Source organism: Ictalurus furcatus, chromosome 1 (genome assembly GCF_023375685.1).
Source record: "Ictalurus furcatus strain D&B chromosome 1, Billie_1.0, whole genome shotgun sequence".
Lineage (NCBI taxonomy): Eukaryota > Metazoa > Chordata > Actinopteri > Siluriformes > Ictaluridae > Ictalurus > Ictalurus furcatus.
Window position 1 is genome coordinate 29,663,636 of NC_071255.1, and position 27,867 is coordinate 29,691,502.

At 37.3% G+C, this 27,867-nt stretch overlaps 1 protein-coding gene across 1 annotated transcript in view; it reads left to right on the forward strand.

Moving 5' to 3' along the window:
* Window positions 1–20,038: 20,038 nt before the first annotated feature.
* LOC128614456 (E3 ubiquitin-protein ligase HECW1) overlaps window positions 20,039–27,867 on the forward strand; it is an 86,153-nt gene continuing 78,324 nt past the window's right edge. Inside the window, exons 1-3 of the mRNA XM_053635749.1 lie at window positions 20,039–22,154; window positions 25,132–25,438; window positions 25,587–25,694. Of these exons, the coding sequence (XP_053491724.1) occupies window positions 22,128–22,154; window positions 25,132–25,438; window positions 25,587–25,694 (442 nt within the window). The 5' untranslated portion in view covers window positions 20,039–22,127. The remainder of the gene's footprint in view (window positions 22,155–25,131; window positions 25,439–25,586; window positions 25,695–27,867) is intronic.

The window sequence follows — 27,867 nt, forward strand, 5'->3', positions numbered from 1 at the left end:
GTAACAGTAGTAGTAATAGTAGTAGCAACAGCAGTAGTTGTAGAAGTGAAGTAGTAGCAGTAGTACTAGTAGTAGTAGCAGTAGCAGCAGCAATAATAGCAGTAGTACCAGCAGCAGCAGGTGTTGCTGTAGTAGTAGCAGCAGCAGTAGCAGCAGCAGTAGTAGCAGCAGCAGCAGTAGTAGTGGTGGTAGTAGTAGTAGTAGTAGTAGCAGCAGCAGTAGCAGTAGTAGTTGTAGCAGCAGCAGTAGTAGCAGTAGTAGTAGTAGTAGTAGTAGAAGTAGTAGTAGCTGCAGCAGCAGCAGTAGTAGTAGTAGTAGTAGTAGTAGTAGCTGCATGAATAGTAGTAGCTGCAGCAGTAGTAGTAGTATTAATAGTAGTAGCAGAAGCAGCACTAGTAGTAGTAGTTGTAGCAGCAGTAGTAGTAGTAGTAGTATTAATAGTAGTAGCAGAAGCAGCACTAGTAGTAGTAGTTGTAGCAGCAGCAGTAGTAGTATTAATAGTAGCAGCAGAAGCAGCACTAGTAGTAGTAGTTGTAGCAGCAGCAATAGTAGTAGTATTAGTAGTAGCAGCACTAGAAGTAGTAGTTGTAGTTCTAGTAGTAACAGATGCAGTAGTAGTAGTAGTAGTAGTAGAAGTAGCAGCAGCAGTAGTAGTGGTGGTAGTAGTAGTAGTAGTAGCAGCAGCAGTAGTAGTAGTAGTAGAAGTAGTAGTAGTAGTAGCAGCAGTAGTAGTGGTGGTAGTAGTAGTAGTAGTAGCAGCAGCAGCAGTAGTAGTGGTGGTAGTAGTAGTAGTAGTAGTAGCAGCAGCAGCAGCAGCAGTAGTAGTAGCAGTAGTAATAGTAGTAGTAGCTGCATGAGTAGTAGTAGCTGCAGCAGCAGTAGTAGTAGTAGTAGTAGTATTAATAGTAGTAGCAGAAGCAGCACTAGTAGTAGTAGTTGTAGCAGCAGAAATAGTAGTAGTATTAGTAGCAGCAGCAATAGTAGTAGTATTAGTAGCAGCTGCAATAGTAGTAGTATTAGTAGCAGCAGCAATAGTAGTAGTATTAGTAGCAGCACCAGCAGTAGTATTAGTAGTAGTAGAAGTAGTAGCAGCACTAGTAGTAGTAGTTGTAGTACGAGTAGTAACAGATGCATGAGTAGTAGTCATAGTAGAAGTATTAGCAGTAGTAGTGGTAGTAGTAGTAGCAGCAGCAACTGTAGTAGTTGTAGTAGAACTAGCAGCAGCAGTAGTAGTAGCAGTAGTAGTGGTAGTAATAGTAGTAGCAGCAGCAGAAGTAGTAGTACTAGTCGTAGTAGTAGCAGCAGTAGCAGCAGTAGTAGTAGAAGTAGTACCTGCTTCATGAGTAGCAGCAGTAGCAGTAGTAGTAGAAGTAGTAATAGCAGTAGCAGCACCAATAATAGTAGTAGTAGTAGTAATATTTAAAGTAACACAAAATGGACACATATTTCATGAATTGTGAGTGAGGAAAAGGAAACACTGATGATTCATAAGCTACAAATGTCTTTTCTTCTGTTGTTTACAGAATGTGAATTCACTGAAGCTTTAATATTACTTCTTATTGTATAAAAATTGGTTAGATTAGTTACTATATATGAAACTTGCATTTAGCACAAAATACTTTGTTTTCACATTCACCAAGCTGCTACTAACCTCAGAGAGAGAAAAGACTCTTGTTCTATAGCTATTATAGAGGCAGATGTTCATTTTTATTAATCCAGATCATTTGCAAGGTTCAGTAACATAGGTAGTTAGTCAAAACACCAGCATTTATATTGTGCCAGCATGAATCATATATAAGTAACAGACCTCTCAGGATTGTGATTGAGTGACAGAGTTGGTGTGGAAAGACTAGTGTGGACATGGTTTTGAGTTTTGTATACTTCTGCTCTTAAATGCTTATTAAATGTGATTAAAAAATGAACGGTTTTGGTTAGTGCATAATTTACATACAAATATATGTCAGATATAATCACAACAACTGTCATACAGCTGCTTTTGATTAATGGTTCCCATTCCCATTCCCTGCCTTGTCTTGTCCTATAAAGCAGCACACTGCAGACACTTCTTCTGAGTTTAATGCTGGCCAATGAATCATTTCAAGATATGTGTTGTCTGCAGTCTCATTTTTTTAGGAAATCTTTGGGCACTTAAATTACTACACAAATAAGTAAAAAGTGATGATGGTTATTGTATCTGTTCCACCAGAAAATGTGGTTAAGTGCACTGAGCCTCAGTCCATGTGATAATAGTTTTGGGATAGTTGGACAGTTATATCTAAATTATGGTTCAATTACCAGATTTTGCTTTTTAGAGTTATTTCGGGCCACTAATTGGACATAAAAACCTGACATAATGCTGGAAAAAGAGTCCAAATTCAATTAAAAAATAAATAAATATAATAAAATCAGCTAAAAAGAAAATTTGCATCATGTAAGCTACACAGATATAAACTTACATAAACCATACCATACTACATTTCAGTGGGGAAAAAAATAATATGCCTAATTAAATATGCAATTGCTGGTTTTATCCGTGTTGAGCAGTCTGTAATAAATACGAAATGCATGCAGATGAATACTCCAAAAACATTATCTCATGCTCAATAATTCATGGAAAATACAGTATCTCACAAAAGTGAGTACACCCCTCACATTTTTGTAAATATTTGATTATATCTTTTCATGTGACAACACTGAAGAAATGACACTTTGCTACAACGTAAAGTAGTGAGTGTAAATAGTATAGTACTATAATAGTACTCACTTTTGTTGCCAGTGGTTTAGACATTAATGGCTGTGTGTTGAGTTATTTTGAGGGGACAGCAAATTTACACTGTTACACAAGCTGTACACTCACTACTTTACATTGTAGCAAAGTGTCATTTCTTCAGTGTTGTCACATGAAAAGATATAATCAAATATTTACAAAAATGTGAGGGGTGTACTCACTTTTGTGAGATACTATATATATATATATATATATATATATATATATATATATATATATATATATATATATATATATATATATATCATTCTTTGGTGAATAAAAATGTAATCATTAGCAAATTTTCTGTGGTATAAGAGAAATAAAACATTCAGTGATGTGTTGTTACAGGAAAATAACAATGAGGTGTGATGGCCAATGCGAAGCAGAGGGATCCCACAGTTATTTGCCAATGATAATAAGTTTAAGTTTAAACTAAAGCATTAACATAAAACTGTAATTTGTGATTGTGATTTTTGAAACTGTGATTTTTGAAACAGAGCTGCTGTTAGAGAAAATGAATCAGCACCTTCTGACCAATCAGAATCGAGCATTCAAGGCCGCTGTGGTATAACAAAGTTTACATAGTGACACGCAGTCAAATTGATTATATTTATATCTACAGTGGGGGAAATTAGTATTGAACACAATATTTTTTTCAGTAAATATATTTCCAATTTAGCTATTCACATGATATTTGCACCAGACATCCATATTAACTCAAGAAATACACACATATAAGGAAATCCAAACATTAAAGTCCATAAGTGAAGTTATGTGTAATAAAGCGTAATGACACAGGAAAAAAGTCTTGAATACACTAACTGAAATTCATTTAATACTTAGTGGAGAAGCCTTTTTAATGACAGCTTCAAGACACTTGAATGAAAAACAGGTTGAATGAACAATCTGTATGATAAAATTGATCGGTCGCAGTATTCAGGTGTGATTTTGACCCATTCTTCTAAACATACTGTCTTTAAAACTTGTTCAACTGGATTCAAATCAGGTGACTGACTTGGCCATTCTAATGCCTTGACTTTTTTCTGCGAAACCAATTGAGAGTTTCCTTTGCTGTATGTTTTGAATCATTCTCCTGCTGGACAGTCCACCCACATCTCATCTTCATCATCCTGGTGATGGCAGCAAATTCTTCTCAAGAATCTCCCGGTAAAGGGCTCCATTCATCGTTCCTTCAATTATATGAAGTCTGCCAGTACCATGTGATGAAAAACAGCCCCACACCATGATGCTTCCACCTCCAAACTTCACTGTTGGTATAGTGTTTTTAGGGTGATGTGCAGTGCCATTTCTTCTCCAAACATGGTGTGTAGTATGACAGCCAAAAAGTTCAATTTTGCTCTTGTCTGACCAGACTTCACTCTCCCAGTATTTCATAGGCTTGTCCAAATGAGTTGTAGCAAACTGTAAATGAACTTTGACATGCCTTTTCTTTAGTAATGTAGTCTTGCAGGTGAGCGTGAGCAGTGGAGTCCATTGCCTATTGTTTTCTCTGTGACGATGGCACCTGCTGCCTCCAAGTGTTTCTGGAGCTCTTTCTGAGTGGTCCTTGCCTCTTGGGCTACTCTTCTGACTATTGTTCTGAATCCCTGGTCAGAAATCTTGCGAGGAGCTTCTGTGTATGGCCGGTTGATGACGGAGTGATGTTGCTTCTACTTGCGGATAATGGCCCCAATGGTGCTTACTGGAGGATTCAGAAGTTTTTAAATATTTCTGTATCCAATTCCATCAATATGTTTTGCAACAATAAGGTTGCGAAGATCTTGGAAGAACTCTTTGCTTTTATCCATCATGAGACATTTCTTTTGTGACACCTTGGTAATGAAAGTAGTTTGCACTGCACTCTTTGTCTCACGTTTGTCTTATTTTACCTTTGTCCCTGCTACCGTGTTTTGTTTCTTTAGTTTATGTTTAGTCTTTGCCACAGTGTTTTGCCTTAGTCATAGTGTCTTTTGTATTTTGTTGGTTTGTTTATTAAAACGTTTAAAATTCTGCACCTGCATCCGTCTCAACTTTTGATAATTCCTCAGTACAGAACAGCTTCAACTCTGGGATGTTGGTGGGTTTCCTAACATGAACTGCTTGTTTCAGGTTCTTCCACAACATTTCTATTGGATTAAGGTCAGGATTTTGACTTGGCCATTCCAAAACATTAACTTTATTCTTCGTTAACCATTCTTCGGTAGAACGACTTGTGTGCTTAGGGTCAATGTCTTACTGCATGGTGCACTTTCTCTTGAAATTCAGTTCATGGATAGATGTTCTGACATTTTCTTTTAGAATTTGCTGGTGTAATTCAGAATTCATTGTTCCATCAATGATGGCAATTCATCCTGGCCCAGATGCAGCAAAACAGACCCAAACAGTGATACTACCACCACCATATTTCACAAATGTTATAAGGTTCTTATACTGGACTGCAGAAGTTACCTTTCTCAAAACATAATGGTTCTCATTTAAACCAAAATTTCTATTTTTCATTTTTCCAATAGCCTTCTTGTCCACATGATCTTTAGCAAACTGCAGACAGGCAGTAGTGTTCTTTTTGGAGAGCAGTGGTTTTCTCCTTGTAACCCTGCCATGCACACCATTGTTGTTCAGTGTTCTCCTGATGGTGGACTCATAAAAAATTAGGTAATGTGAGAGAGGCCTTTAATTGCTTAGAAGTTACCATGGGTTCCTTTGTCACCTTGTGGACTATTACACATCTTGCTCTTGAAATGATCTTTGTTGGTTGACCACTCCTGAAAAGGGTAACAATGGTCTTAAATTTCTTCCATTTATACACTATCTGTCTGACTGTGGATTGGTGGAGTCTAAACTCTTTAGTGATGGTTTTGTAAACTCTTCCAGCCTGACAACTCAACAACTCTTCATCTGAGGTCCTCAGAAGTCTTCTTTGTTCGTGCCATGATGCACTTCCAAAAACATGTGTTGTGAAGATCAGACTTTGATAGATCCCTGTTCTTTAAATAAAACAGGGCACTCTCTCATACCTGATTGTCATAACATTGATTGAAAACACCTGACTCTAATTACACCTTCAAATTAACTGCTAATCCTAGAGGTTCAAACACTTTTGCCACTCACATATATGTAATATGGGATCATTTCCGTAATTAATAAATAACCAAGTATAATATTTTTGTCTCATTTGTTTAATTGGGTTCTCTTTGTCTACTAGTAATAATCTGATTTTCTGATCTGATCTGTAGTAGATCTGTTTTAGGTCATATTTATGCAGAAATCTAGAAAATTCTATTGGGTTCACAAACTTACAAGCACCGCTGTATACTGTTCATGATCCTTTCTTTGAGGCATGAGCTTTTATAATTAAAGTAATGTGCTGTAACTTAGCATCTTATGTTACAGATTTGTCTAAAACCAGAGTGCTTTGTTTGCGATTAAAGGTATTGTTAGGAAGCTAAGGTTAGTAAAGCTTTGTTAGTATCCAGTATTGCTGTCTCAAATTAAGGTCAGGCAGCTGTTCAGTCTACTGGATCATGTCATCATCAGTTGATAATCAGTGTGATGAACACTAGATGGGAATATTTGCATGTTTGGATTGCAGTTTTATATTAGGTACAGTATCTCCAGGTCTACAAAAGGCACCTAGTTGAGTGATTCTCCAGATCTAACAGAAATATTACTAAAAATAAGCAATAATAATAAAATGGGGTGCATGTTAATAACTGAAATGAAAATGATGAATATTTTTCAAATTATTTAAAGCATTATTCAGGTTTTTTTTACCCATCCATCCAATTTCCGTACCACTAATCCTACACAGGGTTATGGGGAGCCTGAAGCCTATCCCAGGGAACTCTGGGAACACGGCGGGGCACACCCTGGACGAGATGCCAACCCATCGCAGGGCACAATCACACACACACACCTTCACACACCACAGCAGTTGCAGCTGGTCAATAGGGGGTGCTGGGGTGCTGCCCCCTTCAAGTTATCCAGAGAAGAAGGCTACTTAAACATGTTAAACATAAGTTAAATATATATTGAAAAATAATTATGAAATAAAATTATTTAGTCGTACTATTCGCCTGGTAGTCATGTTAGCATTTATTTGGCGCCGGCCAAATAAATGTGTATGTGGGTCCTTAAACTTTTGAAAAGCAGGCGACTTGAGCCTGCTCTCTAATTGGCTTACTTCAGATTGTCCTCAGGGCGCAGCTCATTGCACGCCAGACACTCCCACTTTTGTTGTTAGCAAATCGATATTGTTTTTATATTTGTTGACCTCATGTGATTGGACTGTTCTCAGTGACTCTCTTTCCCATCACTGCAAGAGATTGTTAACAACAATGTAGACGTAGACGCAACATTTATTCCAGATGAAAGAAATTTTGGTTTTATCTTTACAAAAAAAAAAAAAAAAAAAACCTCTCACAAGGCGTTCAAATGAAGAAAAAAAGGATAAAGTAGCTTGGACTAGATTGACCCAACTTACAAATTCAGCAGCAGTCAAGTGATCATGGAGGCGCTTACACCCAAGTTTCTCCATCACTTGTCTTGGGAAACGGAGTTGGCTTGCTGGATGTTATGTAAGTCACACATTTTATTGTTTTCCTTGTTTGCTGTTTCAGAGTCCTGACACTGAAACTTTGCGGACATCGAAGTGGGTACGAGACTTAAACATCTTTCTGAAAAATGCAAACAGCATGAAAGTATCCGCAGCCATCTTGACAATGCTATGAGGCTACAGTTTTTTGGGTAGCTTAGCTTTGCTGAACATTCAGTCCCTCATTCTGTCCCGCATTACTAACGGTGTGATTATCAGTTTGTTTGTGCCCCCTTCCCCCCCAACCCCCACCCGAAATTTTTAGCACCAACCAACACTGCACCACAGACAATTTGGAAATGGCAGTCAGCCTACAATGCATGTCTGTAGGTAAAAAGGTATAAAGATCAAAATATCTATTTAATCAAAATTGCTCTTTAGTCATAAAGTGGATCATTTAAATTCTCATATAATTATCGCTAATTTTTGTCAAAATAATGTCAGAAAGGGGAAAATGAATGAATGAATGAATGAATAAATAAACCAAAGTACACACCAAATTAAATACACCAAAATCAATTAAAACACCATATCTAACGTTGATCAGTTAGCACACCTTAGGTAGGATCTAGCTAGAAATGAGGAGTATATTAGGTTTAATTGATTGAGGAAGCCAAAAAATGACCATCATGATTAAAAAAATAAGATGAATTGTGCAGAAGACATCCTGCCAGTGGAGTTCATGTGCTCTCGGGAGCTGTGGTGGGCGGAGTCAGAGCGCGCGTGAGAAAAGGCGGACGCTGATTGGTCGCTGTCCATGGTACCCAGCTAACACGAGCAGATGGGGATAAAGCGGCAACCCGAGCACCTTTATCACAGCGGTTTACTGTGTTCACTTCCGTGTGCGAACCTACGGCTAAAAACATTACCATGGGGAGCACGGCGCCTCGCTCTCAGCATGGGCAGTGATGGGTGCATGATCCACAGGCAGGTTTTATTCTCTCAGGTAAGTCACGGTGCAGCTTTTGTATCATAACACTCTGTGTATCCGTGCTGGAATATAAAACCGAGCAAGAGTGGCTAATATAAGGCTTTTCCCCCATAACGGCAGGTCTTTAAACATGTGACAAACCACTGGCTGGATGGCCAACGGGTTCATAACGTGTTTACACCTAGCATGTTATATTTAAGTCACAAGCTATAAACACACCTGAGCCAGGTAGCAAAGGGGGGAAAAGTTGAATATTAGATGAATATTAAAGTTGGTTTGAGAATCCCTGTGTCCAGCATTGAAAATATTTTGTGTGTTTTAATGTTTTAGTAAGGAATGATGCACAACAGGGTGTGCTGTTGCAGGAAAATAATCAATGAAGTGGTGTGGTGTGGTGTGGCCTGACACACTCTACACATCCCAAAATGTTTTATTCCTCTTGTATTACAGTCATTTGCCAAATATGACATTATATTATTAGTTAAACATCATGTTTATTCATTTATAGTTACAGTTAATGTCACATTTAAAACAAATACATAGAAATAATAAAAAAAAAACATGTACATAGGCGGGCCCTCACCAGTCTTTTTTCTCAGTTAAATTTAATAACACAACAAAATGTTACTAAAAAATTCTATAAAGTTCTATGTCCTGACTCTTGGGTGTCAGAAAACGCACTGACTGTAAATGTATGATAAGTGCATTCTGATACTGGAGACTACTTACATACATGTTATACATTATATATATTATGTTATATGTTATATATTATTACATACATGCTGTTATATTATTAGACTTACAGTGGTGGCTCAGTGCTTTAGGCTGTGGGTTACTGGTCAGAATTTTGGGGGTTCAAGCCCCAGCCATGCCAAGCTACCATGTTGGGCCCTTGAGCAAGGCCCTTAACCCTGTCTGCTCCAGGGTAGCAGTATATCAGTATCATGGCTGACCCTTCACTCTGCAAGCTGGAACATGCGAAAAAAGAATTTCACTGTGCTGTATATGTGGCAAATAAAGGCTTCTTCTTCTTCACTTTCATGGAGCATCCCCCATACAAATTCATGTGAATGAACCATTACTGTAGAAATGTGGAATTAATATAAATTTGTGATATGTCATGCAGCTGGCACTAGTGTCAGACCTGGTGTTATAGAAAATCATACAGCAGTTAGTTCCGGTCCACTAATTTGATTGGTCGAGCGGCGTTCCAAGAGTGCCTATATTTATTATAACTACACCGGGATGTTTCACTGTGTGTATTACTCCGTTCATCTGTATTCGCCATATAAAATTTCACTTCCTTGTTCAAAACAGTTACTACAGTAACTGTTTTGTAACAGACATGGTAAACTATACTTTTCAGGAATATAACTTTTGAATTAAAATATGAAAGCTCATCAGGTGAAGATGAAAAGGAAGAAGGGAAGCTGATTTCACCTTTAACAGGAATGTTCAAATCAATGTGCGCCAGTTAGTCGACATGCTATAAAGTGTGAGTGTGGCTTATTTGGGATCTATTTCCACTTGCGGAGCAAAAACAGACAAAACATTTGGCCATAGTGTGTCCAAAATGTCAATTATTTGATATTAAATTCTTGCTTAAAGAACTGTTGTATAAAATTAATATTGTGAGTGGAATATTGTTTAAAACTGATGCCTTTTGACCTATCTGAATCCAGCTTTCAACAGCACTGTTATGTGAATAATTTCGGTTTACTGAGCAGTAAAGAGCACTTTTAGTCTCTACTAAGGGTTCACACAAACACTATATATTGTAAATCAGTGAAGAGTGGAGGCTATTATAAAAGCAAAAGGGCCCAAATCTGGAATGGGATGTTCAACAAGCACATATGGGTGTGATGGTAAGGTGTCCACAATCTCTTGGCCATATAGTGTAGCATTTCCCTATAATGAAGCATTGTGTTTTATATGTAGCTGAAGACCATGTTAGCAAGACTTTTATGCAGACCTTCCAGTGTATGTTCTACTTGGTCATGCTCTTATTAATATGTCATGTGGTGATTAAGACGATGAACATTTGCCTTTTTGGGTTACAGTTTTGTTTTAGGTCTTAGATCCACAGTGTTAAAGAAAAGGCACTAGGTTTTGTTTACAATTTGGTGACTTCCCGCCTCTGATTCACTCCTGAAGCCAATTCTTAAACTAATTATCACATAAAAACTGAGGCATTGTTCTGTGTTGTGAATCTCCAAGGCTATATTTAGATAGCCTACACAGGGGATTTGACAAGAGCTCCTGAGTTTGTTTACATTTGTGTTTTTACGTTTACATTAACGATTATGTTTTATTTATTATTTATTATTCATTCCATACATGACTTTTGTATGTAAAAAACAAAAAGTTTGTGAATGTTGTTTGATATTAATGACTTGGAACAAAGCAATCCAAAACAATCTAATGATGAAGACAAACAAGTCTTTCCATTCAAATAGGAGAAAAGAAATGGCACCCTAGAAAAAGAGTTAGTGAGTGTCTATGGTCGCCGATGCTCTGCAGTGGCTGAGCTGCATTACTGGAAGATATAGCACTCGCCGTACCTTGGAGGAAAGCTTTCACCATTTATTCATCATTTTGATGATATGAGCTGTGCCATGAGTATGCTTTATGGGTGACATACATTTATGAACATACTTTATGAGTGTATAGAAAATGAGCAGTACTGAAATGTTTGTAAATCTGATGGGAATTTTTTAGTTCACTTTGGTCTATGAAAACATTTACAGACACCTTCACTGTTTTTGGTGAATGAAGCCCACTGTACATATTATTGTCAGACATACGTCATGGCATTTGAGAAAACAAAACAAATATTATGGTTTTGAATTGTAAGCGATATATATAATTAATTGGTTTTTTTGTGTGAATTGTGCATATATAACAACAACAACAACAACAACAACAGCAACTTTAAACCTCCTTTAAATATTACCAGGAATCAGACACTGACATAAAAGTCTTTTTTGTATTGGAGAATAGGAACATGTTAAAATAGCCAATCCTTAAGGTCTCAGCAGAAGGATAATATCATAACAGATCTTATAGACTATACATTTATTATATACTGTACAGTCGTCTGCATAATTATTGGCACAGTTTATGTAAATGAGCAAAATAGTATACAATAAAACAAAATTTGTCATGTGAGGTTCAACATATGTTCAACATATGGTGACACTGTAAACTTCTAGTTTAACAATATATACTTTTTTCTACACCCCCCCCCCCCCCATTTTTTCAACTCCTAGACAATTCTTACACAACCCCAACACAATAGCTTCACAGTAGTAGGTGAAACCTAAGATAGAATAGAAAATAACAGCGCTCAGACTCTTCCTGCCATGGCTATTAAGGCTGGAGAAACTTGTAGAGGGCTCTTGGAACAGACTTCCATGCATTTCAAGATCAATTCTATTCTGAGTGTTGTGCATGTGGATGTCCGCCTTGAATTTTGACCTGAGGTTTTCAATAGAATTTACAGGAGACTCGGGTACCAAGAAGACCATTGCAAAACACTGACTTTGTATGTCTGCAACCATTTCTGTGTTAGTTTAAAGGTACATGTAGAGAAACTACCTTGTTGAAATCATTTATGGCCAAGTGATAACCTCCTGGCAAAGATAAACAAATATATTTTTCCTAGTGCATAGCAAAATTAAGAATATACATAAGAGCATCTTGACAACTGAAAAGCAGCAATGAAGTTGTGTAACATTTCTGGTGAGGAAAATCGATTTTAAAAAGCTGCTTCAAGCATGATTACAGTTATTGTAAATATTCTTTGCTATCAATAATGTAGTTATTAATAAGTTCTTATGAGATTGATTTGTTGTTTGAGGAAAGGTAAGTGGTGTTTTCATCTGTTTATGTGGAAAATATTAATCATTGTGTGTAATGTTTGTTTTATTCCTATTTACTTTTGCCCATTCTCTTGATGATTTCTTATAATTCTGATGTTCCAATAATTGTGGTGTGTCTGTGTATTGTATACGATTAACATGGCATCTAATTGGTTTATTGCTTGAATGTGTTGAATTTCAACATGGTGTGGTGAATTTTTGGTAAGTGAAGGATAAGTTATCTTGGTTATGTCTACATTTAAGATGCTGTATTAAGTAGGACTATTGTTGCTTGGATGATACAGTGGGAAGGATGGAGGGAAAGGACAAAACACAAACTAGGTGGTGAGACTACTTTTACTGTATATGATCCTAAGCGGTGGACCTCCCTCCCACATGACATACAGTTAGTAATTTTAAAAAGCAGCTTAAAACATATAATTGTAATTTTACCTTTAGTTTTATATGTAACATTTTATGTGCTTTTGGGAGCATGGTGGCTTAATGGTTAGCACATCCAGGGTTGGGGGTTTGAATCCCATCTCCAGCCAGTGTGCGGACTTTGCATGTTCTCCCCGTGCTTTGGGGGTTTCCTCTGGGTACTTCGGTTTCCTCCCGCAGTCCAAAGACATACTTTGTAAGCCATTTCCAAATTGTTCCAAACTGCGATGGGCTGACCCTAGCTGTATGCCTTGAGTTCTCTGGGATAGGCTTCAGGCTCCCCCACGACCCTGTGTAGCAGTATGGAAAGTGGATAGATGGAATTTATGTTGATTTATTTATTTTGTTTGTCTGATTGATTGTTTGCTTTCTTTATATATTTTTTTCAGTTTATTTTTATTGTTGAGCTAATTTTAATTACTGATTCTTATTATTAATTTTAAAAGCAATTTTAAAATTCCATTCAAAGATAAACAGTGAACAGTCTGAAAGCAATATTGCACACCTTTTTTTTTGCTTGTTTGTTTTGTTTTTTGTCTTTTTCTAACCCAGGTCAATGGGTTAGAAGTGACACTGCAAATCATTGTGTGTATTGAAGATGAAATTGGATAGTTAGAAAGCTCCATAAAGAGAAACAGGAAGTGAGTGCCAGAGGCACTGGTTGATAACCTTATAAAACCTCATATTTCTGAGAAGATTTGACCTACATACGTGACAGTGCTACCCACACACACTCAGACACAAACACTTTCATGCTTCACTACACTCCCCTCCTCTGAAATTGTAATGTAGTGTTCTGGGGTTGCATCATTTCTCCAAGCGTACTGTATGTTTTGATTTGCTGGAGAATGGGTTTCTGCTTTGTTGCCTCACTTATGTACAGTAAAAGCAAAATGCAATTTAGTAGGGAAGAAGAAGAAACAAGCTTAAAGTGAAATAACATTCATGTTGTTTCATTTATAAATTATATATGCTAGGATGTGAGGTCTGAGAAGCTGTTAGAGTGCATGCTGAATGGATCTGTAAGCAATAATCTATTTTTGTTTTTTAATGAACAGGGAGTGGCAGTAAGCCAGTGTCAGCTTTCCTCTTGCTCATTTCTGCTTTGAGTGTCAGAATGAACAAAGAATACAGCCGTATACATCAATATATATTGTATACTGTACATTTTAAATATGGCATTAATCCATGTCATAGCCAGACATGAATGGTTTAGCAGTTCTGCAATGTTACATTTAGTCATCATTAAATTAAATATCAAAGTAATATTCCTCCCTCCTCACTGTGTGAATCTGTAACGGTACTATTGTTCCAGTATTGTTCCACTATTGTTCCATGATGCACAGCATAACAGCACATCACTCTATTTTCTTTAAAAAAATGTATATGGATTGTTTCTAACAGGAATGCACACTTTCAGTTCTGTAAGACAAAGCCAGGTCATGCACACTGTATGGCTCAACAGTGCTGAAGGACATTTGCTCGATCCAGATGAGAATTTGTGGATCCACAAAGATCAACCTGGATATCGGGAACAGTTTTGATGTTTTTGAATTAGTGTGATAGTTTGCTCTTGGGTACAATCACAAAAGTCACTATTATGTGTCACATAGAAGAGGATGAGTTCCCTTTTAAGGTTTTTCTCAAAGTTTCTCCCTCATTTTCATTATCTCACCGAGTTTTTCTCCATCATGGCCACCTCTGGTTTGCTCAATAGGGATCAAGTTCTTTATATAGCTTTCTGTAAAGCTGCTTTTTGATAATGCCTATAATTAAAAGTGCTATATAAATACAATTGGACAGACTCATCAAGGTGATGTACTTGGTAGATATAATAGGAGGAAATATTTTTTTGCATGAGATATCTTGTTGATGTTAGAGGATGATACAGTTCTCATATAGCAGCTTGGAATTCTACAGATATCCCATCTATACTTTTAGTAACATTTACTTGAACCCTGTGTCATAAGACTGATATCTATGTCATAAATGTGACTAATGTGCCATGACAGCATAAATATAGTTCAGCCATGACATTAATCCATTTCATAGCCAGACATGAATGGTTTAGCAGTTCTGCAATGCCTATGCAGGCCATAGCCCGCGAGTTGGTTGGGATTATAAAGGGTTACTTTATAAGCCTTTATAAAAACGTGGCACAGTTTCATGGCTGACCTGGGCATTTCTCGCTGTAATGTTTCCAAGATGCCATTTGTATTAAAAGCTGCCATAATGCTTGATGTCAATATGGTTTACATCAGATATTAATTTTTGCTAAATCTGCACTAGTTCGAATTTGTGCAGTTATAAACTACAACATTGTCAGATGATTTGACAATTGTAACTTTATGTCAGTTGTCAAAACGCTTGACTAAATAAGTGTTGTATCACTCTGACCTCATATGAAATGCCACTTCTTTCATGACATTTTATTTCTAAGTCTATGGTAGCATATAAGTTATCAGGTATAAGGTCGCATATAAGATATAAGGTTATTAGGTAGCATATAAGATAAGGTATAAGGATATAAGGTAGCATATAAGATATTTATTGTCACATATATGCTGATGAGATTATTACGAGTAATCCATATGTAACGTATGGTGAGTGAAGGCAGGGAGCATGTGCGAAGGCTTAGAAACACACAATAACATTCAATGAGACTTTGCAACCAAACAAAGAAATAGCCGGGTATACCTAGACAAAATAATGAACTAAGTAACACAGTACAGGTACACAAAATAGAAAAATAAAATCAATTACAGAACAAGGGCAGCGACAGGACTAAATCAGAAACCAAAACATGAGCATATGGCTTTCATTGCCATGGGAACCGTGATGAGAAGGGGGAATCTGAGAGATAAAAGTGACAAAAAGTGACCAAAGAAAGAGAAGAGGCATGCTGTTTTTTTTTCTTTAGATGTTAGCTAAAGCTGGGTGCACACTGTGCGATTTTTAATAGTCCTTTGCAACTCTTGCTTGTCGGACTGTACGAACATGATCCCTGCTGTAAGCCATGTCACACTGTAGGATCTCAGTTGTCATTAATGTCAGACTGTATGACAGTCAAGACGCGAAAAACGGACGCACGCAAGAAGACTCGTACGGAGTAAGAGAAGCCACACTACAGGACTGTGCCTCAAATCTTCTGACACTGCCAGAATTTGATCGGAGGAAAAATTTGTTCGCAACGGCCATTAATCGGCTGTCGGGGAACGTGTCAAACTAGTGATCAAAGACTACAGATTTTGGCCTAGGATTATAGGAATCTTTTAGGAGTCTCAAAATTTGTCTTAGACGACCAAATTGTGGCCAAAATCGTGCAGTGTGAACCCAGATTTACTTAGACAATTCTGCTTTTGTTGAATAATAGTATTTTCTCTATTTTTGGTTGTACTATATACAGTACACAATACTGCACAGAAGCTCTACCCTCTAAACAAAGATATCTTCCTCAAATGAGCCATAAGAACTGGACTATTTACCCCAAATGGTGAGATTTCACAAACCATTAAAAGTCTACAGCATCTTACACAATCTAATGAATTTATAACTTCCAATTCAGACCTGCTAGAGATTTCTGCAAGAAATCCTTTCATGCAAGGGGCAGAGACAAGAACAAAGCAAGCACTTGGGAAGAAAGCAGCAGCAGATTAAGGTTACCAGAGGATCTAGAGTAGTGAGTGGTACTAATTAGCCATTAGACATGATGTGCCTTGTGAATTCAGTGCCTTAAAATGCGTGCGTACGATATCTGAACCTTAGATGTGATTGTGTGCGTTCAGTATTGCAATAGCAGACACTGAATAATCAGTGAAGTAATAATTATGGCAATACCACAGAGAAATGGGTTTCCTTTCTTTCAGAGATTGCTTGCTGAGAAATCTCAATAATCCAGAAAGAGCAGGAATGTGGCTGCTTGTTTTTTATGGATAATGATGTCCTCAGAGCCTTGTGCAAGGATTTCCAGCATAAGGATTTCCAGTGGGGATGATGGAATAGATGTGACTGCGCATTCACTTCATATGTAGTCTAATAATACAATGGAAAGAAGGTACATCTATCCTTATGTTTACCCCAGTACTATATCTGTGTGCGTGTTTGTGGGTGCTTATAGAATATTACTGTAAGATTTCTGAAGGGAGTCAGCATCATTGCACTCCAAGTGTTAGTGAGTTAGAAAGCATCCATCTATCCCCAAGTGTGATGCGCTTATGCGTGTAGCACCGTCCCACTGCAGATGGAATTTCAGCCTTTATGGCACTGCCACTATTTTACAATATGCTTCTTGCACTTTCAGCTCCACAGAGAATGACTATATATGTCACTTCATAATGCCATTTTGCTTGCATGCAATTTGTGAAACTGAGTTGAAGAATGAGAAATAAAGACATCAGGGAAAAGGCTGTAATGTGTTGCTCTCTGGGTAACATTAGCTTTGTGTAATACAAAACACACTCTAAATGGTCCAAAGCCTTGTTATTTACAGTAAATGAGTTAGTGCTTGTTATTGCTTTATACATATTGAGAAAACTTGTTCTAGAGCTATTGAACATTATGAGGTTTCTGTCATATTTTGTGCATTTTTACTAGCCTTTCATATTATTCATTATATACAGTAGGCTATACTGTATGTAGGTATTATAGTTATTCTATAGGTATATATGTTGCAGAGTGGGTGAAATTTTGACATGTTCTACAAAATATAGTTCTGAAAGCTACAGACATTCCTAAAAAATATATATGTTGCATGTATCTAAAACACAACCAAAGTTATAGCATAAAAAAGTAAAAAGGGAGAAAATTGCATTTATAATTTTTTTATTATTGCATAGAGTATAGAGTAGGAGAATCTCAGACATTTTGACATCCTGTATTGGAGTACAAACTGTACTGATTTTTGCTACACCATGCAGCTATCCACTGTAGCTAGCAAGGATTTAGACATGTTAAGGTGGAGTGATTGTTTTTTACCACCATGTTCAAGTTTAAACTGCCTCCATACCCAAATATTGGTAATATACAGTATCTCACAAAAGTGAGTACACCCCTCACATTTTTGTAAATATTTGATTATATCTTTTCATGTGACAACACTTCAGAAATGACACTTTGCTACAATGTAAAGTAGTGAGTGTACAGCTTGTGTAACAGTGTAAATTTGCTGTCCCCTCAAAATAACTCAACACACAGCCATTAATGTCTAAACCGCTGGCAACAAAAGTGTGTACACCCCTAAGTGAAAATGTCCAAATTGGGCCCAATTAGCCATTTTCCCTTCCCAGTGTCATGTGACTTGTTAGTGTTACAAGGTCTCAGGTGTGAATGGGGAGCAGATGTGTTAAATTTGGTGTCATCGCTCTCACACTCCCTCATACTGGTCACTGGAAGTTCAACATGGCACCTCATGGCAAATAACTCTCTGAGGATCTGAAAAAAAGAATTGTTGCTCTACATAAAGATGGCCTAGGCTATAAGAAGATTGCCAAGACCCTGACACTCAGCTGCAGCATGGTGGCCAAGACTATACAGCGGTTTAACAGGACAGGATCCACTCAGAACACGCCTCGCCATGGTCGACCAAAGAAGTTGAGTGCACGTGCTCACCGTGATATCCAGAGGTTGTCTTTGGGGAAATAGATGTATGAGTGCTGCCAGCATTGCTGCAGAGGTTGAAGGGGTGGGCGGTCAGCCTGTCAGTGCTCAGACCATACGCCGCACACTGCATCAAATTGGTCTGCATGGCTGTCGTCCCAGAAGGAAGCCTCTTCTAAAGATGATGCACAAGAAAGCCCACAAACAGTTTGCTGAAGACAAGCAGACTAACAACATGGATTACTGGAACCATGTCCTGTGGTCTGATGAGACCAAAATAAACTCATTTGGTTCAGATGGTGTCAAGCGTGTGTGGCGGCAACCAGGTGAGGAGTACAAAGACAAGTGTGTCTTGCTTACAGTCAAGCATGGTGGTGGGAGTGTCATGGTCTGGGGCTGCATGAGTGCTGCCGGCACTGGGGAGCTACAGTTCATTGAGGGAACCATGAATGCCAACATGTACTGTGACATACTGAAACAGAGCATGATCAGTATGCAGTATTCCAGCATGATAACGACCCCAAACATACCTCCAAGATGACCACTGCCATGCTAAAGAAGCTAAGGGTGAAGGTGATGGACTGGCCAAGCATGTCTCCAGACCTAAACCCTGTTGAGCATCTGTGGGGCATCCTCAAACGGAAGGTGGAGGAGCACAAGGTGTCTAATGTCCAGCTCCGTGATGTCATCATGGAGGAGTAGAAGAGGACTCCAGTGGCAACCTGTGAAGCTCTGGTGAACTCCATGCCCAAGAGGGTTAAGGCAGTGCTGGAAAATAATGGTGGCCACACAAAATATTGACACTTTGGGCCCAATACGGACATTTTCACTTAGGGGTATACTCACTTTTGTTGCCAGCGGTTTAGACATTAATGGCTGTGTGTTGAGTTATTTTGAGGGGACAGCAAATTTACACTGTTACACAAGCTGTACACTCACTACTTTACATTGTAGCAAAGTGTCATTTCTTCAGTGTTGTCACATGAAAAGATATAATCAAATATTTACAAAAATGTGAGGGGTGTACTCACTTTTGTGAGATACTGTATATTTATGGTTTCTTAACGTTGAGGTATAGTATGACATAGGCAGAAAACCCCATTCCTGATTTTTCATCTTTTTCATCAGTTTGCCAGAATTCAGCCGAGGTAACATTTGACAGGTTTTTCCCAGACTGCCAGACATCATTTGACTTTCTTTTCTGTGTTACCATAGAATCTTAAGCAAAAAGAAAATTGCTGAATTAACTTAAAATATTACCAAATTGTAATGCCCTAATTTTAAATTACTGATTAAAAACAATTGCACATCTGTTTATTTGCACATCTGTTTATTTGTACATTAATCAGTACTGAGTAACTACACTTATAACAGCTCATTTACAAGAATATCAGAGGTAGGGGAAGAAAACCTGAACTGTTCTTAGAATGGACCAGTGGAAATATGTCCTCACTGAAGATCTGAATCATCATGAGCTGTGAATCTCATCTACCTCTTAATTCACTTAAGTAATGTAGTGAGACATGAGTCTAAGAGTAGGAGAATCCTTTTGTCGGCTCTGAGAGGTTGTAACGTTATCATGGAGCACATTTTCTCGGACATGGCTGAGATCTAATTTGACGTGTCAGTTTCTTTACCTGTAGATCCATCCAGTCACAGATGGATTTTCCAATCAAGCTGAAGCTATGAAAGAGACTCGGGTCCATTTTTAGTGATTTTTAGACTTTTGTTCTTTTTGAGTCTACTGCCCTAATTGATTACTGTCTTATTATTTCATACTGGGGTTGTTGGGGTATTATATATAAGCATTCTTAGGAAGACTCACGGATGACTGAAGAATGCTTTAGGGTACTAGATTGTGTATGATCTGGATGAACAATAAACAAGCCAGTACTCTCCCCTGTATGAACATTTACAAAAACAAAAAGCTTGTATTATGTCAGAATGTGTAATACATTAATTTAATCATGCACTTAGGTCTTTAAAAAGTTTAAATACCATTAAGAAGTATTTGTCATATAATGTAGTTTAGTGTAATTAACAATAATTTCGTAGTCAAAGAAAAACTGTGAAAAAGTGCTTATAGTTGTATATCGAATGAGTACTGTATTAGTTTAAAAATAAGTAAATAAAATCATGCTAATGTAATTATATAATATATTTCTGTAACTTTTTTCTCAAACAGATTCACTAAAATATTATCTAACCGTCTTCTTTTACAGTTGCTTTTATTTCTCTCTACATGTCTGTGTTAATATTTACAGTGTACAACCCCAATTCTGAAAATGTTGGGACAGTATGGAAAATGCTAATAAAAACAAAGAGGAGTGATTTGTAAATGTACTTTGAATTGTATTTAAACAAAAAACATATGAAGACAAGGTATTTGATGTTTTACCTAATCAACTGCATAGTTTTTTGAAGATAAACGTTTATTTTCAAAGTGATGCATGCAACATTTTCCAAAAAAGTTGGGACAGGGGCAATTTAGGACTAATAGTGTTGGGACAAGTTGAAATAAGAAGGTGATGTGAAACAAGTGAGGCAATCGTCTAATCATAGTATATAAGGAGCCTCTAAAAAAGGCCTAGTCCTTCAAGAGCAAGGATGGGTCGAGGCTCGCCAATCTGCAAACCGATGTATCAGTGAATAGTCCAACACTTTGAGAACAACATTCCACAAAGACAAATCAGTAGGATTTTGGGCATTTCACCTTCTACAGTGCACATTATAATTAAAAGATTCAAAGAATCCGGTCCAGTCTCGGTGTGTAAAGGGCAAGGCCGAAAACCACTTCTGAATGCGCGTGATCTCCGATCCCTCATGAGTGTATATTTTCAAAACTAAATTAAATTCACAAAGTAAAACATCAAACAATGTGTTAATAATGTGTTTTCAGTATAGTACAGGATGAATTGAATTTTCAAATGACTATTTTTTGCTTGTTTTTTTGCAATTTGCATACTGTCCAAACTTTTTTTGGAACTGGGGTTGTACATCTGTGTTTTTTTTTATTTCAGTACACTGATTTCTTCACCTACCATGAGATTAAACTCATTTTTATTCCTAAATTAAAGCACATAAGCAAAAGACCATGCAGTCCACTGTGATGAGTATCGCATGATTAAACGTGCGAATCAGTGTCTTTTTCATGGTGTGTATTTTGGTTTCTTTTTTCAGTTAAGAAAAATTGTTTATTGCATGGGTTAAAATTTCTACATACTAGGGCATGTACTTAATTTATAATATTTGCAATGCAGTAACTGTATTTATTTGTACATCAAGTGTTGTTCTGTCAAGAGTTTGTCAGTGTGTCATTTTAAAATTAAAGCATGTTAAAGCAAGGTCTCTCATTTTGAATGCATTAAAAACTGTGAAAAAAATCATGATCACATCATCGTCAGTGTGTTTCATTGCATTGTGTTGTATTTGCAGCAGTGGTTTGGAATAGTGTACTAACCCACAGAAACCTAATCGGTCAGTCAAGTTTAAGTTCTAGAATGAACCAGTGAAATTTTTAAGTTTTTTTTTTTTTTTTCTGTGCTTCAGAACTTGAAATTGGGTGGGTTCAATTATGGCCTTGTTTTATTTATTATTATTGTTATTATTTATTTATTTACCTACCTACCAAACACTGGTGTGTTTAGACTTTAATTGTGCTTTTATGTGATATGTACTTTAAGTTGCCAGGATATTATTTACTAGATTTACTTTACCAGAATACCCAATAAACTGCCTACAGACAGTGTCTACAATAAATAACATTTCTACAGTGGTAATTTAATAAACCATTCACGAGGGAAACTGTGTTCTGGGAGATGTACAAATGTGGAAAAAGACTGCAGACGTGTGTGTATGGTGTGCTGGGAAGCTGTGCGTGAGTAACCTCTTGACCCTCTCTTCAGGATTTGATGTGCTTTGAGTTGGCGAGTCATTATGCTGCTGCACCTGTGTGGTGTTAAGGTCAGTGCCCTTCACAAGATATCATCTCCATCCTCCTCACTCAGCTTTCACATCACAACACTCTGTGTCCATCACGGCTCAGTGTGGGGTCATCTCAGCATTGAATGTGTGAGAAAGTGTATGATTTGTGCTTTTTATATTAGGGCAGAAAGTGCTATGGATGTTCTGTGTCTCCGGGGATTGTGTCATTATCTGTAATCACTTCATCCTGTGTGCTTTTTCCGATGACATTTCTTTTCTGTACAAATGTCTCTTTCGCTTGTCTTCTTGCACAAGGCTTCATTTGCACCGAACCAAATGTTCCTTTGCTCTACACATTGGCCCTAATTTTAAGGAAAGTCTGATAAAGGCCAAGTTCTCAAATCATTACCAAAGTTTGTGAATGTCAAGACAAAATTTCATTATGTTCCGAAGGTATCGCTAGTAAACCACAGGTTTTGTATAACCACCATATAGAGACAGTGATGGAAATGATACAAATAAGCTTGATGGAAATTTCTTTTTAGTGATGTCAATACTGTGCACCCACAAATTCTCATATTATTATGAAATGAAACATATAGGGCTGGGTGATATATCGATATAATATCAATATTATGATAAAAGATTGTACGATACACTTTTCTGAGATAACGTTGGTATGGTGATGTATTTTTTACGTTTTTAATAATTACAAATTAAACGGTACTGAATGGATTCTGTTCATTTGATGTAATTTTTAAAAAAAACTTAATCTTATTTGTCTTTGTAGGCTTTAAAGAAAAGTATCGTCAAACTCAATTTAACATATTTTTGTTTATAATTATTTGTTTATTACTGTTTTGCAGACAGTTTGTTAGCTAAATTATACATCGTGATACGCATTGAGTATCGCAGAAATGTTCTTGTCACTATCTCCCCTTTAGACAGCGCTGCAGCGTGCAGCGTGTTTGGAAAGCCGGAGTGTGCGCGTGTGCACGAGCCAGAGGCGCAAGTGCTCAGCGAGCGCATGCTTTTCGATTGTGAATGACTGTGACTTTGTTTACTATGGACACGTGCGTTTGTTGTGATTCTGTTCTGTCTCCTCCCTGTGTTGTTACTGGTTGGTGTTTGAGGGTGTGTCTGCAATGGTTTTCAGCTGTCTGCATTTAACCATGATTACGTTAGTCATTTATGCCCCTCGGGTCTCTGTGCAATTTGCGCAGTATTAAGTTTACATTTGTTCAAAGCGGTTGGTTTCTCGTTTCGTGTTTAGATCTCGTTTCATGTTTATGACCTTGTTTTCTTGTAATAAAGTCTTTGATCTGCACTTGCTTCCGCCTCCATTACCGTTCCATGACAGTTCTCAAGTATCATGATATGATATTTTTTTCAAATCGCCCAGCCCTAGAAACAAATGCATAAATTGTGATTTTTATAAATCATACAACAGATAAATAGCTTGTAGATGTAAGGTATGAAGTTTAAAATCCATAGTTTTTCCAAGGTAAGCGTTGCATTTACAAATGATAGTTAATTATATCTTATATAGTTACATGGTTATAGTTATTTATTTACTTAAATGGATACAATAGCACTGATATACTATGCTGTTAGGCTGAATATCAGCACAGCTGTGATTTGTGATCACAGACATGCTTATATTCACTACAGAATTTTGAATGTGAGTGTGATAGTTCTTTTCAAATACAAATTTTATTGGTCACAAACAACTATACACAGTACAACATGCAGTGAAATGATTTTTACGACTGCCCAGTGGAATAAAAACAGAATTTACTTACATAGTAGAAGTAAAATAGAAAAATATAAATTTATAATATAAAGGATACAAAAGATAGATGGCAGAAAAAGTATGGACTATATGTATGTGGAATTGAGGCAGATATGTGCAGCTGTATGTGCAATACAGTGCTGTGCAACATCGAGCTGAGGTTCTATAAACAAGAAATTAATATCGAGCAACTGTCATTTCAGACACAGTATAACCAAGTACACTATGTGGTTAAAAGAATGTGGACACTTGAACATCACACCCATACTGTATGTGGTTCTTCCCCAAACTGTTGCCACAAAGTTAGAAGCCCACAACTGTATAGCATGTATTTGTATACTGTAGATTTAAGATTTCCATTCACTGGAATTAAGAGGCCCGAACATGTTCCACCATGACTATACAGCTGTGCACAAAGCAAGCTCCAGGAATACATGGTTTGCGAAAGTTGGTGTGGAAGAATATTCTCTACATTCATATGAGCTTATCTTTCTTTAAATGTTTGTGATTCTTGTTTTATATGCAAGACCAAGGTAGACCAGCATGTGCAGGACTTTTCTCCCTAATTATTCCTAATTAGATCCTCATTTGAGGATGGTAATCAAATAAAACACCGATTAGGTTCTAGTTATTAAGTAGTAAGGTAATTCAGAAATTACTAACCTGAGCTCAGGATCAAACCCAACACCCTGAAGTGATATGTTGGCAATGCTACCCACAGCCTCAAATATGAAAAAATTCTTGACTTCCTGTCACAACCATCCTACATACAAAAGGCATCATTGCATCCTCCATGAATAATATATCACTGATTATGATCCCATTCCCATTCACTGAAATATGTCATACTAAATTTACACTGTTATACACATCCAGGCAGTTGGTACTAGTAGATCTGCTCTGCCTAGATTTCTTGTTTTTTTAATGATCACAGGCTCTAAAATACCACAAAGTAATGTGCCTGATTGGCTGAGCCAATTACATTAACATAGAGACAAGGCCATGCTCATAGTAACTTTATTCACATGAAGCTGTGCATTAGATCTATGGGAATGACTCTAAATGGCCTGTGATAATTGATATAAGTAGTTTGAAGATGCTCTCTCGCTCTCGCTCTCACTCTCTCGCCCTCTGTGTACAATCTGCACTAAAACCCAGTAAGACATGGACTTGGCAACATCGTTATAACATGTCTGGCATCTCTGGGGTTTTTTTCTTCTGCAGAACCTGTACCAGAGCAGGTTTCTGACTGCTATGTCCTCGCCATCCCGGAGCTCCCAGAGCCATCGCCGGTGCAAAAACAGGGCACGCTATAGCCTCACAGCTGAGCAATGTCCCCCCATCGATCCCAACACCACCTTAACCCTGCCACGATCCTCTAGCGACCCAGACCTGGTGTCAACTCACAGCCGCTCCACCCTCACAGTCAGCGCCTCGATCTACAGCATCGGCCAGCCACAGGACCTCCTCATCTGCTGGGACATCAAAGAGGAGGTGGACGCCGGAGACTGGATTGGCATGTACCTGATCGGTGAGTTATCAGATAATCTGTAAAAATAATAATAATAATAATCATCATCATTTTAAAAACAATGCAAGCAATCTCTAGCTTATTATAAAACAAGTTTCTTTTTTTCTGAAGCTTGCTGTGAAAAATTGCACTTTCTGTTCTCCTGTAGATGAGGTTCTCTCAGAGAACTTTTTGGACTACAAAAACCGTGGGGTAAATGGATCCCATAAAGGGCAGATTGTTTGGAAGATTGATGCCAGTTCATACTTTATGGAGTGTAAGTATTCCCTGCTATTTCTTTCTCTCACTCCATCTTGCAGTTCAGATAAGATGTCTTTTTTTTTTAGCAGTTTGATATTAACTTCAGGGCAGAAAATTTCCACTTGCTTCTTTTTTTTCCTGCATAATGCAAAGAAAAACCAATCTCCAAACCCCACATATAATTTACATAGAAAAAATTAATTTGACTTTAGAATTAAAATATCTTTTACTGCCAGTATATATTTACTACCTAATTCTGAAAGTGTTGTCACATGTTGTAAGAATATAGGTTTTTCTGTGAGTTATCATATTATGCAAAGTGTCTTGAATATGCAAATGATGTGTGGTTCTAATTTTGATTTATATCTCTGATTAGCCACAGTGTAAAGTATTTTTGCTATTACTGATAGCATACAACTTGAGTCACTAGGAATTCTTTTCCCATATGCAGTCATACCACTGCATGAACCATTAGGACATGTAAAATAAAACAAATTACCACGGGTGAATTTTAGAACTACTACTAGATTTACTTTAGTTTAGTGCCATTATTTAGGCTACATCCACATTAATTCTGATCAATTTGAAAGCGCATCTTTTTCTCTATGTTGGCCTTCCATCCACACTGAGACAGGGTTTTTGTCCAGTGAAAATGGAGCTTTTTTTGAAAACAGTCTCCCAAGTGGATAAATTTATGTGGACTGAGAGAGCTGAGATATTCAAAAACAATTTTGTGTTTTTGGTCATATAACGCAGTCATGTGACCCATTCAACTCAAAACACACAAGATGGTGGATGATGTTGTACTGTTGTTGTGGTGCCTGCTGTCCAGTTTGATAGTGTTGTTAAAGATTAATATCACTTTGTACAACCTTCAGATTGCATTTTTAAATAAACGCCTGACCGAAATGGCACAGGCCAAAGCTACTTACATTTTACGCATGCGTAGTATAGGGATGTACGCATTCAGACGTTTCAGTGTAGACAAGCAATTATTGAAAAACACTTGAAAACACCAGTGTAGACGGAGAGCATTTTAAAACGAAAATGCGGTTTTCAGATCTATCCAGATTAATGTAGACATAGACTTAGAGTCTGTTAATTCTATCCACAGCTCATGAAGTGGCTTTTGTACACTTTTCTGGCCACAAGCTTTAGAATCTTGAAGGCAGTAATCTGATTGGATCTCCACACTCCCATGTATATGCATTTACCTGTACCTCTTTTCAAACACTTGGAGCTTTCCAGAATACAATTTGATTTCCTGAGCAAGATATATTCACTGGAATGCAAAAGAAATTCAGTGGAATTCCCTATTTAGGAGTTATCACAGAGTTTTATTTGAAGAGTGAATAAGCAAAATAATCTTGCAACAGGCTATGGGAAATCTGCAGTTTTAATCAAATAGCCAATTTCTGTGAAAGCGGGCAGTTCTTAGCCATGTTTACTGGAAAAACATACCAGACCATCTAGTGGGGTCTGACTAGCGAGACTAGCATTGATGCTATTTTAAAATGATGCAGTAATACAACTGGGTCATACAGATGACACACTCTAGCACAATATCTACTAAACCTACAAACAGAAAGGATTGGCAATGATACAAAAATCCATAATTGTTTTGTCTAGAGAGCCTGGAGGCTAAAGTAAAACCTATATCAAGTCAGATTATTACATTATCATGTCTTCATCTGTTGCAGTTATCTGTTGCCATGACCCTCCTAAGTGCTAACGGTAAACGGTTCAAACAGGAAATTGTTCCTCATTTATCAGGAGACAGTGGGCCAGATGTGGGCTGCTCAGTGAGCAGGTTGTGTGCACAGTGTGCTCTAAATGGTTATTGTGCTCCTACCATTTTTACAAGGCATAGCAACTACACATGGGGACATCTTTAGCTTGGTTTATGCACTTTTGAGAACACTTTTCAGAATTCTGCCATACAGTCAAAGGCAGCTAGTATAAATGAGATAGCAAAGTCTTACAGTACAACGATAAAAGACCTCAATATAAGGTTTACATTTTGACATCCACATCAGATAAATTGATGTTAACAATTTTTTTTTGATTATTTAGGATTTTTTTGACACAGAATGGAATAAAGAAGCTGGATTATTTCTAGACCAGCCTGTAGATTCATGCAGTATACCAGTGACTGTCATGTCAGATGATTACATAGAGTCAAATGCTCT